General features: G+C 45.5%; 1 protein-coding gene across 1 annotated transcript in view; it reads right to left on the bottom strand.

The window, feature by feature from the left end:
- The window catches only part of smc4 (structural maintenance of chromosomes 4), a 38,243-nt gene that overhangs the window by 4,468 nt on the left and 17,228 nt on the right, over positions 1 to 16,547 (bottom strand). The window contains exons 7-23 of the mRNA XM_059515012.1: positions 14,235 to 14,362; positions 14,002 to 14,142; positions 13,759 to 13,909; positions 13,525 to 13,689; positions 13,107 to 13,340; positions 12,837 to 13,022; positions 11,533 to 11,694; positions 11,227 to 11,452; positions 10,653 to 10,732; positions 10,293 to 10,445; positions 10,095 to 10,221; positions 9,782 to 9,971; positions 9,480 to 9,624; positions 9,173 to 9,346; positions 8,883 to 9,065; positions 8,572 to 8,804; positions 5,298 to 5,481 (exon numbers count right to left, since the gene is read on the bottom strand). Coding sequence (XP_059370995.1) covers positions 5,298 to 5,481; positions 8,572 to 8,804; positions 8,883 to 9,065; positions 9,173 to 9,346; positions 9,480 to 9,624; positions 9,782 to 9,971; positions 10,095 to 10,221; positions 10,293 to 10,445; positions 10,653 to 10,732; positions 11,227 to 11,452; positions 11,533 to 11,694; positions 12,837 to 13,022; positions 13,107 to 13,340; positions 13,525 to 13,689; positions 13,759 to 13,909; positions 14,002 to 14,142; positions 14,235 to 14,362 — 2,862 coding nt within the window. The remainder of the gene's footprint in view (positions 1 to 5,297; positions 5,482 to 8,571; positions 8,805 to 8,882; positions 9,066 to 9,172; positions 9,347 to 9,479; positions 9,625 to 9,781; positions 9,972 to 10,094; positions 10,222 to 10,292; positions 10,446 to 10,652; positions 10,733 to 11,226; positions 11,453 to 11,532; positions 11,695 to 12,836; positions 13,023 to 13,106; positions 13,341 to 13,524; positions 13,690 to 13,758; positions 13,910 to 14,001; positions 14,143 to 14,234; positions 14,363 to 16,547) is intronic.

The raw sequence follows: 16,547 nt of genomic DNA, 5'->3' as shown, positions 1-16,547 counted from the left end.
GTGATGCACCCACTGAGAAACCTGATGAAAGTGCTCTAGTTATTGGTGATTCTATTGTACGGAACGTGAATATAGAGACACCAGCCACCATAGTCAAATGTTTACCGGGAGCCAGAGAGCCTGACATCTTGGCAAATATAAAAGTGCTGGCTAATGCTAAACGTAAATACAGTAAGATTGTTATTCATGCCGGCGCTAATGATGTTCGACTTCGCCAGTCGGAGATCACTAAAAATAACATTAAAGAGGTGTGTGAACTTGCAAGCACGATGTCAGACACTGTAATATGCTCTGGTCCCCTCCCTGCTTACCGTGGTGATGAGATGCATAGCAGATTGTCATCACTCAATGGCTGGATGTCTAAGTGGTGCCCACAGAATAACATAGGTTTCATAGACAATTGGACGAGCTTTTGGGGCAGACCTGACCTGTTTAAAAGAGATGGTCTTCATCCGTCCTGGGGTGGCGCCACTCTTCTCTCTAGAAATATGGCAAATAGTCTTAGTGTTTATACTTGACTAACTGGGGCCCAGGTCAGGAAGCAGACAGACTGGCTAAACCGACCGTCTGCTAGCTGCCTCCCGTCACAGAGGTCAGTTAATTCTCAGCACATAGAGACTCTTTCACCTAGATATCACACTATAGAGACTGTGTCTGTTCCCCGAACTAGAACATACAAAAAATGTCCAAACCAAGTTAAGATTAACAATTTAATTGAGGTTCAACAAATAAAAAACAGAAGCAATATGGATAAACAAATGATAAAGCTTGGCTTATTGAATATCAGATCCCTTTCTACGAAAACACTTTTTGTAAATAATATGATCACTGATCATAATATAGATGTACTCTGTTTGACAGAAACCTGGCTAAAACCTGATGATTACATTATTTTAAATGAGTCCACCCCCCAAGATTACTGTTATAAACATGAGCCGCGTCTAAAAGGCAAAGGTGGAGGTGTTGCTTCAATTTATAACAACGTTTTCAGGATTTCTCAGAGAGCAGGCTACAAGTATAACTCGTTTGAAGTAATGGTACTTCATATAACATTATCCAGAGAAACAAATGTTAATGATAAATCCCCTGTTATGTTTGTACTGGCTACTGTATACAGGCCACCAGGGCACCATACAGACTTTATTAAAGAGTTTGGTGATTTTACATCCGAGTTAGTTCTGGCTGCAGATAAAGTTTTAATAGTTGATGATTTTAATATCCATGTTGATAATGAAAACGATGCATTGGGATCAGCATTTATAGACATTCTGAACTCTATTGGTGTTAGACAACACGTTTCAGGACCTACTCATTGTCGAAATCATACTCTAGATTTAATACTGTCACATGGAATTGATGTTGATGGTGTTGAAATTATTCAGCCAAGTGATGATATCTCAGATCATTATTTAGTTCTTTGCAAAATTCATATAGCCAAAATTGTAAATTCTACTTCTTGTTACAAGTATCGAAGAACCATCACTTCTAACACAAAAGACTGCTTTTTAAGTTATCTTCCTAATGTAACCAAATTCCTTAGCATATCCAAAACCTCAGAACAACTTGATGATGTAACAGAAACTATGGACTCTCTCTTTTCTAGCACTTTAAATAAAGTTGCTCCTCTACGCTTAAGGAAGGTTAAGGAAAACAGTTTGACACCATGGTATAATGAGCATACTCGCACCCTAAAGAGAGCAGCCCGAAAAATGGAGCGCAGCTGGAGGAAAACAAAACTAGAGGTATTTCGTATTGCTTGGCGGGAAAGTAACATATCCTACAGAAAAGCATTAAAAACTGCTAGATCCGATTACTTTTCTTCTCTTTTAGAAGAAAACAAACATAACCCCAGGTATTTATTCAATACAGTGGCTAAACTAACGAAAAATAAAGCCTCAACAAGTGTTGACATTTCCCAACACCACAGCAGTAGTGACTTTATGAACTACTTTACTTCTAAAATCGATACTATTAGAGATAAAATTGCAACCATTCAGCCGTCAGCTACAGTATCACATCAGACAGTGCACTATAGACCCCCTGAGGAACAGTTCCACTCATTCTCTACCATAGGAGAGGAAGAATTGTATAAACTTGTTAAATCATCTAAACCAACAACATGTATGTTAGACCCTATACCATCTAAGCTCCTGAAAGAGGTGCTTCCAGAAGTCATAGATCCTCTTCTGACTATTATTAATTCCTCATTGTCATTAGGATATGTCCCCAAAACCTTCAAACTGGCTGTTATTAAGCCTCTCATCAAAAAACCACAACTTGACCCCAAAGAACTAGTTAATTATAGACCAATCTCGGATCTCCCTTTTCTGTCCAAGATACTAGAAAAGGTGGTATCCTCACAATTATATTCCTTCTTAGAGAAAAATGGTATATGTGAGGATTTCCAGTCAGGATTTAGACCGTATCATAGTACTGAGACTGCTCTTCTTAGAGTTACAAATGATCTGCTCTTATCATCTGATCGTGGGTGTATCTCTCTATTAGTTTTATTGGATCTTAGTGCTGCGTTTGACACAATTGACCACAACATTCTTTTGCATAGACTTGAACACTTTGTTGGCATCAGTGGAAGTGCATTAGCATGGTTTAAATCGTACTTATATGACCGCCATCAGTTCGTAGCAGTGAATGAAGATGTATCCTATCGATCACAAGTGCAGTATGGAGTACCTCAAGGCTCAGTACTAGGGCCGCTACTCTTCACGCTTTATATGTTACCCTTGGGAGATATCATCAGGAAACATGGTGTTAGCTTTCACTGTTATGCTGATGATACTCAGCTCTATATTTCTTCGCAGCCCGGTGAAACACACCAATTTGAAAAACTAATGGATTGCATAGTCGATATAAAAAACTGGATGACGAGTAATTTCTTGCTGCTAAATTCTGAAAAAACAGAGGTGTTAATTATAGGACCTAAAAACTCTGCTTGTAATAACCTAGAACACTGTCTAAGACTTGATGGTTGCTCTGTCAATTCTTCATCATCAGTTGGGAACCTAGGTGTGCTACTTGATCGCAATCTTTCCTTAGAAAGCCACGTTTCTAGCATTTGTAAAACTGCATTTTTCCATCTCAAAAATATATCTAAATTACGGCCTATGCTCTCAATGTCAAATGCAGAAATGTTAATCCATGCATTTATGACCTCAAGGTTAGATTATTGTAATGCTTTATTGGGTGGTTGTTCTGCACGCTTAGTAAACAAACTACAGCTAGTCCAAAATGCAGCAGCAAGAGTTCTTACTAGAACCAGGAAGTATGACCATATTAGCCCGGTCCTGTCAACACTGCACTGGCTCCCTATCAAGCATCGCATAGATTTTAAAATATTGCTTATTACTTATAAAGCCCTGAATGGTTTAGCACCTCAGTATTTGAATGAGCTCCTTTTACATTATAATCCTCTACGTCCGCTACGTTCTCAAAACTCAGGCAATTTGATAATACCTAGAATATCAAAATCAACTGCGGGTGGCAGATCCTTTTCCTATTTGGCGCCCAAACTCTGGAATAACCTACCTAACATTGTTCGGGAGGCAGACACACTCTTGCAGTTTAAATCTAGATTAAAGACCCATCTCTTTAACCTGGCATACACATAACATACTAATATGCTTTTAATATCCAAATCCGTTAAAGGATTTTTAGGCTGCATTAATTAGGTAAACCGGAACCGGGAATACTTCCCATAACACCCTATGTACTTGCTACATCATTAGAAGAATGGCATCTACGCTAATATTAGTCTGTTTCTCTCTTATTCCGAGGTCACCGTAGCCACCAGATCCAGTCTGTGTCCAGATCAGAGGGTCACTGCAGTCACCCGGATCCAGTACGTATCCAGACCAGATGCTGGATCAGCACCTAGAAAGGACCTCTACATCCCTGAAAGACAGCGGAGACCAGGACAACTAGAGCCCCAGATACAGATCCCCTGTAAAGACCTTGTCTCAGAGGAGCACCAGGACAAGACCACAGGAAACAGATGATTCTTCTGCACAATCTGACTTTGCTGCAGCCTGGAATTGAACTACTGGTTTCGTCTGGTCAGAGGAGAACTGGCCCCCCAACTGAGCCTGGTTTCTCCCAAGGTTTTTTTCTCCATTCGGTCACCGATGGAGTTTCGGTTCCTTGCCGCTGTCGTCTCTGGCTTGCTTAGTTGGGGACACTTCATCTACAGCGATATCGTTGACTTGATTGCAAATAAATGCACACACACTATTTAACTGAACAGAGATGACATCACTGAATTCAATGATGAATTGCCTTTAACGATCATTTTTGCATTATTGACACTGTTTTCCTAATGAATGTTGTTCAGTTGCTTTGACGCAATGTATTTTGTTTAAAGCGCTATATAAATAAAGGTGACATTGACATTGACACACACACACACACACACACACACACACACACACACACACACACACACACACAGAGAGACACACACACAGAGACACACACAGAGACACACACACAGAGACACACACACACACACACACACACACACAGAGTCCCAAACGACTCACAATAACAAAACACAAAGTTAAGAGAACGATGCACTCCTCTGTGCTGAGCGAGAAGCTTCCTGTTTCCCACGCATTAAGTCGTGATTAGGAGCTAGATGCATTAAAATTATTTATTTGTTGAAAGAAAAAAAAAATAATATTCCATTGGTTGATAACCATAAATATTTACTATAAAAATGCTCGACTGTTATGATAATTTTTCTGAAGCAAATAATGTTGTGTGACTATTCCCAAGCTTTTAATTATGATATAAATTATATCCTAATTTTGAATATATTATTCCTAAAATATCATGACGCTAATCTTATTTATTCTTTTTTTGAGAATAAACTGATCAGAAATGCTCAACTTACTGTCTTGCGCTGGCCGAAATATATGATAATAAATATAAAATATGAAATAAGTTATTGTTATAAATACAGATGTTAAAATTAATGTTCACATAAGTGCCGTCATTCAGGCAGTTCACAATATGTTTTAGCGTGTACTGTGTTTTAAGCCTAATATTCATGTCTGAATTAATCTGTTCTAATCTTAATCTGTGAACATGTTTAAAAATGCTACGATTATCGACTACTAATCGAATAACACCCAGCGGTTATCGATTGAATAATAAAGAGTACTGCCTGCGGTGACATCTCATAAGCAACAGTTGTGTGTTGACGATGGAGAGTAATGTCTGGTCAGATCATGTGAGTGTTTAGACTCTGAACCGCAGGGAATAAGGCAGGTAGGAGTACGTACGTATATGTAGCAGGCCACGATGGAGACGTTCTTGAAGTCGAGGGCAGCGTCGATCTCGTCCATGAAGTAGAGCGGCGTGGGCTTGAAGTGATGCAGAGCAAACACCAGCGCCAGAGAGCTGAGCGTCTTCTCTCCTCCAGACAGGTTATAGATCTTCTTCCAGCTCTTCTTCGGAGGACGCACACTGGAGACACACAACACACACTCACTAAAGCAACACTTCTGTGCTTCAACTGCTGAAACTCTGCTAGTGTGTGACAGTCAGTCATCAGTGCCTAGACTTCCTCTCTAAACATTTGCAAGTCTAGTGTAGGGTCCGATTAAAGCCAGTTTAATTTTTCCCGAAATTCCTTTTTCCCCATTTTCATTTTTCTAGAGCCTGTTTCAATGGTTAAATTAAATTGTATTACTCAAATGTGGCATCAGTTAGTCCTCAGAAGAGATGGTGAAATGAAGTGACAGTTCTGGAGATCATGTTCATGTGAGGCAGCAGAGGATGAAATCACTGTGCTTCAGTATGTGCAGTAGACAAAAATCACACGTTTACACTGTCTGACCCGTTCCCTATCCCCTACAGTAAATACTACACTGTGAACAAGTTACTGACCTAAGCCGGGGGTTCAGTGTATTTATAGTGCAGGGGCTTCGGAGTCTAGAGAGCATCTGATTGGTCAGAAGATTTGATGAGAAGCTGAAGAGGTGACATCAAAAAATATATCTTCAAAATGCTAATTTTGTGACTGTTTTGGAGCACGCTGAATCATAGATAACCTTAAGACTAACATATGGATAATGTAATATTGATTTCACAGGGACTTCAACATTAGACAGAGCAGAAGCTGTGATAGTCACGCATATCTTTGCATGGTTCTGTGGTCAGCGGTAAATCTCCACCCGAAGGAGAGACAAACTCAATATATGCCTAGGAGAAGAAACCCATTGCTGCAGCTGAATAAACAGAGGATTTAACTGATTCAACCAGCAGATGTCTCTGTCCATAGTCAAGACCATATTAGGCTCATTCTCCTATTAATGTATTAATAATGATAATAACTATTATTACTTTTATTAGGCGGCCTATTATAATTGGGCTATAAAACTGCCCAGCTATTTCACTTCAGCACCGCATCACACACTCACTCACACACGCACGCACGCAAAATACTGATTTAGATAAATATCTATACTAAAATATCTGAACGGTACCAATACTAATCGTATTAGTCGATAGGTTTCGGCCCGAGCCCGACAAGTGCATTTTGATTAACAGCTTTTTAAAAGCCCAAACCCATTTACAGCCCGACATTATTCAAATGTGCGCACGCACACAGCTCTTTTGCCAAGAATGAGTCATTTATACGTTTTAACAATGAATTTGTGACTAACGTAGACTAGGCCACTTGGAAGTTGGAATAAAGAAATAAAATAAGTCCTCTGTGACATCTTAACATCTCAGCACTCTAGACAGACATAGGCTCCTTTAGCCTATAAATAGACCAACGCACCAATAAAAACGAGCCTTTTTAACAAATTAAATTAAGATACATTTTTAATTAAGATGGGTATTTGGCATCTGAGATTAGGCTAGGTCTACATGTTTTTGTGGAGGAACATGATTGAATCTACTGTAGATGGCTTCAGCGCGCTCCTGCGCTCACTGATGGTGCGTCATTATTCACTCATTATTCTCATTATAAACACGGTCAAAACTGTTCCACACCTCAGACTTTGCTTTAGTTGCTGGTGCAACCAAAACGTGATCGCCAGAGGAAAGCCTCCGTTACACTTCTCAGCACCCTTTCTCATCTTTCTCGTGATAATCGAAACACATCACATGACCGCTCGTTTACCTCTGGAGCGGAGCCCAAGCCTGAGCCTGGCCCGAGCCCGAGTAAGATGATATAAATTAAGCCCAAACCCGTCGCGTCCTATCGGGTTCGGGCAAAGATCTTCAGCTCTACCCCAGATACAGATCCCCTGTAAAGACCTTGTCTCAGAGGAGCACCAGGACAAGACCACAGGAAACAGATGATTCTTCTGCACAATCTGACTTTGCTGCAGTCTGGAATTGAACTACTGGTTTAGTCTGGTCAGAGGAGAACTGGCCCCCCAACTGAGCCTGGTTTCTCCCAAGGTTTTTTTCTCCATTCTGTCACCGATGGAGTTTCGGTTGCTTGCCGCTGTCGTCTCTGGCTTGCTTAGTTGGGGACACTTCATCTACAGCGATATCGTTGACTTGATTGCAAATAAATGCACAGACACTATTTAACTGAACAGAGATGACATCACTGAATCCAATGATGAACTGCCTTTAACTATCATTTTGCATTATTGACACTGTTTTCCTAATGAATGTTGTTCAGTTGCTTTGACGCAATGTATTTTGTTTAAAGCGCTATATAAATAAAGCTGACTTGACTTGTTTCTGTGGCGTGCGTACGGTCCGGAGAGATGTATGACTGATGATCAGTTCAATTCAACTTTACTACAAATATATCAACTTACCTGTTTTAAATACTTTTATATTTAACGTGTTCGTTTATGTCCAATATTAGAGTTTAACTGTTGGACTTTAAATGAAATCTGCTATTGATTTCCACCGTTGACTGATTTTGCAGAACATTTAGTCTGATAACTTCTGTGTGCAGATGTGACCGATTAGTCACAGGACAGTTGCGTCCGATTATATATTAACTAGCTGTTTTAAATACAGTCTTTTTATATTTAACGTTAGTTTATCAGTATGTTTGAAAGTATATTTTTAGATTATTGTTGACTCCATAGGCTCTCTCTCGCACACCTGCGCGGTTTAAAACACAGAATAGTTCTGCTATGACCAGAACTAAGAGTCTCTCTCTTGCTCCACACATGAACGATAATATGGTGTTTCATCGATCTCACAGGCTGACCATATGACTGAAAAATGACCAAATCACCCAACACTACTCTCAGATGGAGCAGCATTTATTACACAGAGCTGTAGTTCCCTCAGAAGATACACAAACACCTGTCATTATCACCAACAATATCATAATTGTACAATTATAGCGTCCATGATATTTTTGTGTAACCTGTCAGTGAACTATGGCTCTGTGGAGTAAATTGTGCTCCATCTGAAAACAGGTGATGAAAACGGTACTAATCACAGATGAGATGCGCATCACAACAGCATTCGACTTATCGTGCAGCACTAGCCCTACTAGTGCGTTAAAATCTGTGCAGCTACTGCAGCATTAACAGCTGGCTAGACACACACACACACACACACACACACCTGAACATGATGCCCTCGGAGAAGGGGTCCAGACTGTCCACCAGCTCCAGCTCGGCGTCTCCTCCTAGCGTCAGCATCTGGTAGTTCTCCTTCAGCTTGTTGGTGATGATGTTGAATCCAGCCATGAACTCGTGCAGCCTCTGCTTGCGCAGGTCCTCGCAGCCTCTCTTGAAGGCGTCTCTCTGAGTGGTGATGTCATCGAGCTCCGCCACCCGCTGCAGATACAACTCCTCCTGCACACACACACACACACACAGTCATTGGGCTGACCCCGTCATCACCAGCTGACCACAGCGGTGGATCTCAGGCACCTTCTTCTTGAACTCTGCGATGGCTCCCAGGTTGGGCTTCATGTTGGAGCAGCGGTCCTCCAGCAGAGCGATCTGGTTCTTGATGACGTCTGGATTGGAGATGTCTTCCAGCTGCTCTGGGCTCAGTGCAGGCAGCTCTTCTTCTGGAGCTCCATCGATGGGGTGCAGAGACAGCCTGCTGGCCTAAAACACACAGGACTGACTGTGAGCGCAGAGAGAGCAACAGGAGCAGAACAAACACATCCCATAGATGGTTCAACATCTGGTAATTAGCACATGATGCTCAGTACCTCTTTCTCCCAGTGTTTGATCTTGTTGTGGCACTCAGTGATGGTGGTGTCGATGTGCTCCACCTTCAGCCGCACGCTCAGAGACTCCTTCTGCAGCACGTGCTCCTGCTCCTGCAGAGCCTTGATCTGCTGCAGCACTCCTCGATGCTGCTCCTGGAGCTCGGGCAGAGCCTCCTGCACACACACACAGAGAGAGAGAGAGAGAGAGAGAGAGAGAGAGAGAGAGAGAGAGAGGGAGTCAGGTCAGTGTGTGCAGCGGGCGTCTGCACCTGTTCTCCGTCTGACACACACACACACACACACACACCTCAGCCTGCTGGTACGTCTGCATGATCTCTCCTGCCGCCTCCTCCAGCTTCTTCAGCTGCTCCGTCAGCTCCTCTGTCAGCTTCTCATTCTCTCCCAGCTCCTTCTCCAGCTGACACACGCCGTCCTCAGACTTCTTCAGGTTACTAACGCATCAGAGGACAACACTCACTTCACAAACTGTTTTTTTGTTTTGTTTTTCAGAAGAAGTCAAATAAAGGTGGAAGAGCTCATCTATCTGAAGGGTCTACACCCAGCTTGGTGTAACGGACTCAAACGGTCTGAGTGTTTGTGGTCACTGACCGTCCAGCAGTCTTGATGGCCACCTGGGCTTTGGTGATGGCTGAGGAGCACTCGTCCAGCTGAGAGTTGATCTGGTCCAGTTTGTCCTGCTGGTTCTTCAGCTTATGGCTGTTGATGTCCACGATGAGCGTGTGCAGCCTCTTCACCTCCGCCTCCACCTTTCCTGCTTTAGTGGACGCTGCCTCAAAGTCTTCACGAGAAACACACACCATTACTACATCAAGAGACGCCCGATCGACCGGCCAACACATGAGACAGTGTCTGATGTTGAGTGTTCTTCAGAAGACAGTCACACAGGTTTAGAGAAACACACCTTTCCTGTAGAGCTCCAGGCTCTTCTCCATCTGCTTCTGCTTGGCTTTATCAGGAGCAGCAGAGATGACCTTGGCCTCCAGGTCTTTGATCTGAGTCTTGAGATGAAGCTCCTGCTCGGCCAGGCTCTGTAACACACACAGTTGACAGCAGGCAGGCTCACACACACACACACTCTCTCACACACACTCACACACACCTGGATGCTGGCGGTGTACTTCTCCAGTGTGTTCTTCATGTCTCTGAGCTCTCGTCTGGCTCTGAGCAGCTTCTCCTCCAGCTGGTGTTTCCTCTGCTGCCAGTCCTGCAGCTGTGTCAGCTCTCGGTTCAGATCACGCTCCATCTTATCCAGCTGCGCACAATCACACATCCTCAGCTTGCTTTCTGACAAAAACTGGAACTCAACTGCTTTATTTAATAAACTAATAATTGATCAAATTGAAACAACGGTCTTTCAAAGAAAAAAAAAAAAGATTAAATTGCACATAGTAAGAGTTTTTAAAGTGCTAGTGTGCTAGAGCGTCTGGAAGCACGTCCTGCTGTGCTCATGTGACCTGACCTGCTCCTGAGTGACATCAGCGCAGACCGAGGAGCCCATCCTGCCCTTCATCACTCGTCCTCCTCCTCCAGTCATGGTACCTGAGGGGACGTGACAGCTTTAACACTGTTGAACAAACATGAGCTCTGCATGTTTCAAGATCTAAACAGGTGTTTTTATATCACTGTATTTCTGTCTTCAGAAAACGTTCAGTCATTTTCACTTCCTCCTGCATGTAATGCCCGATAAAGCAGTGTTTGTGTTCAGCAGAGAATGAATTTGCACATATAAGCAGATACAGGGTTCCTACACCATTTCCAAAGTAAAATTCAAGCACTTTCGAGGTACATTTTCAAGACTTTCCAGCACTTAACAACTGTGATAAATCACGTTTACATACATATTAGAATTCTTCACTTTAGATTAGGACTCCACAATTATGACAAAAATCATACGCGTCAATTATTCCCTAGAAATTGTAATTGCGATTATTAATTATTAATTTTAACCATTAACACGTAACCCAGTAAAACTGAAGCTGAAGGCAGTAATCAGGAATGATCTCCTAGGTCTCCAGAGTTGTGTGTGAACGTACCGGCCTGCTCGATGATCTGCCCCTGCAGCGTGACCACCCTCCAGCGCTTGTCCTTCTGAAACGCCACCCGTGTGGCCTGCTCCAGGTCTGCAGCCACCAGCGTGTCCCTGAGAGCGAAGTAGAAGGCCGGCCGCACGCTCTCGTCCTTCACACGCACCATGTCAAACAGACGAGGGATGTTCTCCGGAGTGGAGATGGAGGCCATGCTCTGCTGCCACACGTTCATCTGACCGACAGCACGGAGAGCGTCAGCACTGGACACACGGGACACGAGACACTCGTCTCATCAGGAGCTCCTGCACTCACCTTGTCCAGACCGATGAATGTGGCCACACCGATGTTCTGGCTCTTCAGGAACGTGACGCATCTCTGCGCCGTGTCGATGCTGTCCACTAAGATGTTGTCCAGTGCGCCGCAGCTGGAGGAGATGGCGATGTCGTATTTCTCATCGATAGCTCCCAGATCCCCCTGTGGAGACAGCACAGGAGCGTGAGCACAGGAGCGCGAGCACAGGAGCGGGAGCACAGGAGCGCGAGCACAGGAGCGCGAGCACAGGAGCGGGAGCACAGGAGCGGGAGCACAGGAGCGCGAGCACAGGAGCGCGAGCACAGGAGCGGGAGCACAGGAGCGGGAGCACAGGAGCGCGAGCACAGGAGCGCGAGCACAGGAGCGGGAGCACAGGAGCGCGAGCACAGGAGCGCGAGCACAGGAGCGGGAGCACAGGAGCGGGAGCACAGGAGCGCGAGCACAGGAGCGGGAGCACAGGAGCGGGAGCACAGGAGCGCGAGCACAGGAGCGCGAGCACAGGAGCGGGAGCACAGGAGCGCGAGCACAGGAGCGCGAGCACAGGAGCGGGAGCACAGGAGCGGGAGCACAGGAGCGCGAGCACAGGAGCGCGAGCACAGGAGCGCGAGCACAGGAGCGCGAGCACAGGAGCGCGAGCACAGGAGCGCGAGCACAGGAGCGGGAGCACAGGAGCGGGAGCACAGGAGCGCGAGCACAGGAGCGCGAGCACAGGAGCGCGAGCACAGGAGCGGGAGCACAGGAGCGCGAGCACAGGAGCGCGAGCACAGGAGCGGGAGCACAGGAGCGGGAGCACAGGAGCGCGAGCACAGGAGCGCGAGCACAGGAGCGGGAGCACAGGAGCGGGAGCACAGGAGCGCGAGCACAGGAGCGCGAGCACAGGAGCGGGAGCACAGGAGCGCGAGCACAGGAGCGCGAGCACAGGAGCGGGAGCACAGGAGCGGGAGCACAGGAGCGCGAGCACAGGAGCGCGAGCACAGGAGCGCGAGCACAGGAGCGGGAGCACAGGAGCGCGAGCACAGGAGCGGGAGCACAGGAGCGCGAGCACAGGAGCGCGAGCACAGGAGCGGGAGCACAGGAGCGCGAGCACAGGAGCGCGAGCACAGGAGCGCGAGCACAGGAGCGCGAGCACAGGAGCGCGAGCACAGGAGCGCGAGCACAGGAGCGCGAGCACAGGAGCGGGAGCACAGGAGCGCGAGCACAGGAGCGCGAGCACAGGAGCGCGAGCACAGGAGCGCGAGCACAGGAGCGGGAGCATGTGTGCTGCACAGAGAGCCTCTGTAGCTGGGTGAGTGTGAGGGACGCACCAGACGGCCCAGGATGCCCGGGATCTTCCCCGAGCGTTTCTGCTGCATGAGGGCGTCCAGCACTTTGTTGCGGCTGCGGTTGGAGGACAGAGAGCTCTTGGCCTCAGCCACCTTCTGTCTCATGTCTCCCACCTGCAGCCGCTTCTGCTGGTCCTGCTGGGAGATCTGCTGCAGCTCGGCCTCGTCCTGCCACACACACACACAGGATCAGTCACACACCGCTCCAGGACACACACAGCAGAATCACACTCCTCTTCTGTACGCAGTCACCTTCTGGAGCTGCTGCTCAGTCTGTGGTATCCTGGTGTTGAGGTCTGTGATGGTGGCTCTCCTCTCTCTCAGCGTGTCCACCGTCTCCTGCAGAGCGTCTTTGGTCTGGTTGAGCTGGCTCACAGCTGTGTTGTGTTGACTCAGGTAGATGTCCAGCTCTGACTGAGCCACGTCCATCCGTGAGCGTGTCTGGTTCACCGTCTTACTCAGCTCCAGCAGCTCCTGCTCTTTCTTCTGCAGAAACACACACACACACACACACCGCGAGTCAAGACTGAGCAGGAGCTACACCTCAGAGGAGCACAGCCCTCAACAGAAACTCACATCTGATTACTGGAAAATACCTGTATACAAACATATACTAATAAGATACAAAAGCATAAATAAAAATAATAACTTTCTAGCAGGACCCTCTCACCTCTTTGTCGTCCTGCAGGCCGCTGGTCTCCTCCTTCAGACTCTCCATCACCTGAGCCAGCTTCTGCTCCTCCTGCAGCTTCTTCTTCTCCAGCTGCTCCTTCTGAGCAGACGTCTCTGTGATGATCTTCTGACTGCTGGCAGGAACACCTCTCAGCTCCTCCAGCTGCACACAACACACCAGATCTCAGAGTCCAGCCTCCGCTGCAGAGAGACCGGCTGACGGGACACTCACCTTCTCCTGCTCCTTCTGGAGCTGCTTCTGCTGTTTCTTGGCCTTGCTCTTGGTGTGTTTGAGTCTCTCCCGCACCTCCACGTCCTGCAGGTCCAGCTGGGTGAATTTCTCCTTCTGGCTCTCTATGAACTTGGTCAGCTTGGTCAGTTTCCTTCAGAGGAAAGACAAGCACAACACTATCACACACGACTGTCCCAGCAGCAGAAGCATGACTCAAGCTTTGAGAGGGATCGAAGGACTCACTTCTCCACTCCCTTCAGCTCCTCGTTCTTGCTCTTCATTTCTTCTGTCAGCTGACTGCTTTTGTCACTCAGCTCCTTTGTGTCCTCCTGAATCTGCTGTTTCTCAGCTTCTCTGGCCGACACACGCTTCTGTAGGTCATGCCTGCAGGAACACAACTCAATATCTCTGATGGAGCAACAGCACAGTGTGAAATCAGTGTTTGAGAGATGTTCACAGGGCTGTGTGTGTCTTACACGTAGAACTGACAGAGCAGGTTCCTCTTCTTAAAGATGTCGTTCTCTAAGGTGAGGAACTCCACAGCTTTATTCTTCTCTCCCTCCAGAGCGCTCTTCTCCTTCTCCACCAGCTTCACTCGATTCAGCTGCACACAAACACACACACAGTTACTACACTGGACACGCTTCACCACCGTCTTCATACAGGGTATGATATTAGGCTAATTTTCCTATTTATCAAATTATAATAATAATAACTTATTTTTATTAGGTGGCCTATTATAATTCGGCAATCAAACTGGCCAGCTGTTTCACTTCAGCACCGCATTTCTCTCTCACACACACACACAAAAGAGGATTACAGCCTGTAACCAGATGTACATCGTCTGCAGATATAAGGTATTTCATTGCACTTTAACAAGTAATCTGAACGGCCTATATATGTCCAGTATTTTATACAAGGCCTCACTAACTGAGTTTAATGCCACAGTTTTGTCAGAATGAGTCTCATGCTTGTTTCTGTGGCGTGCGTATGGTCCGGAGTGATGTATGACTGATGATCAGTTCAATTAAACTTTACTACAAATATATCAACTTACCTGTTTTAAATACTTTTATATTTAACGTGTTCGTTTATGTCCAATATTAGAGTTTAACTGTTGGACTTTAAATGAAATCTGCTATTGATTTCCACCGTTGACTGATTTTGCAGAACATTTAGTCTGATAACTTCTGTGTGCAGATGTGACCGATTAGTCACAGGACGGTGATATGACAGTTGCGTCCGATTATATATTAACTAGCTGTTTTAAATACAGTCTTTTTATATTTAACGTTAGTTTATCAGTATTAGAAGACGACCGATATATCGGCCGATATAGGTCATTTTTTAATATATCGCATCGGCCGATATCCGTGTTTAGTAGCGCTGATTTAGAGTCAGGCACGTCGGCGGGAGTCCTGGGAGATAAAGGTAGTCAGAGAATCTCACTCTGTAAATGGGGTGGAGACATTGGCAGCTCTCACAAACACTGCAGCGTTACTCCGCCCCGCTCACAGACAGCACCGCGCTCGGAGAGACAGCTGTCCTGGAGCTGCCCAGAACCGTGAATCACATTTGTTCGGAAGCATGGTTTGATGCAGACAATAACCAGGTTTCCATCCAACTCAATTGTATTTAGGAATGTCAATATTCGATAATTTCCATGATCGATCGTTGTTTAAATTAATGATCAACTAATAACCTTAATGCTGCAAAGTTCGTCTGCAGCGGCATTATTATTATTATTATGTGCAAAAGCCACTTGGAAAAAAAGCTTTCTCACCCGAATTAAAGGGGTTTTAGTCTGAATAAAATGCTAGTGTAATGCATTAAAATAAATATTTTCTATCACTTTGCTTATCACTCTTGAAATGACCTGTACACTAAATAATCTAACCCTCATACTCGCATAACAATAACAGTCTATTTATTTAGTGGTCCAAGTTGAAGCCAGTATGTAATGACAATATGGGACTAATATAATGTCATTTAGTGGCGGCAGGTGCAGCACGCTGCCGTTAGATGTACAGTCAGACAAAACGATGTCCAGTTATCAAAGGCGCGAGTGCACATACAGTCGTGGGAAACAATTTGTTCGGCAATTAAAGACGGGACAGCGCAACCAGTCTGTGGATGCGCGTCATTGGAATCAATGTGCTCAGTAATTAAAGAGACAGGGAGGCGTGTCTGTTATTCGGTTCGTGACATCCTTTACAGCAGCGGTTCTCAATTCCAGTCCTGGCGCCCCACTGCTCTGCATATTTTGCACGTTTCTCTTTGTTAACACACCTGATTCAGATAATCAGCTATCTGATTAGTTAGCTATCTCAGTTAGAAATGAACTCCGTGCATGAACTGTGTTCCAGTTGTTCATTGCTCCCTACTCCCTGAACAGGGGAAATCTATAGAAGTTTACCTCACATCGAAACATTCATTCACTGATTTGTGCTGTGCAGCGTCTTTAAACATGGACAACTCTGACATCATATACCTCTGTAAATCAATACCATTTAAAGTCACGTCTTGCACACTTCAATGCACTTTGATTGGAACATATAGCTACGTTCGCTTCGAACTGGAATCATGGCTGAATATCCTGTGATGTCCACTTCGCAGGGCACTTATGTTCGAATAGAACAAATGTCTGAAGCGCCAAGAGAAATGTTCAAAATGTGCAGAGCAGTGGGGCGCGAGGACTGCAATTGAGAACTGCTGCTTTACGGGAAACGCCGAATATTCAGAACACCAGCGCAAGGCTGCTCACAGCGCTTGGTCACGTGTTGCACCAG

Source organism: Carassius carassius, chromosome 28 (genome assembly GCF_963082965.1).
Source record: "Carassius carassius chromosome 28, fCarCar2.1, whole genome shotgun sequence".
NCBI classification, from domain to species: domain Eukaryota; kingdom Metazoa; phylum Chordata; class Actinopteri; order Cypriniformes; family Cyprinidae; genus Carassius; species Carassius carassius.
Note: the sequence above shows the minus strand (reverse complement) of the source record. Positions and strands in the feature narration are given on the sequence as shown.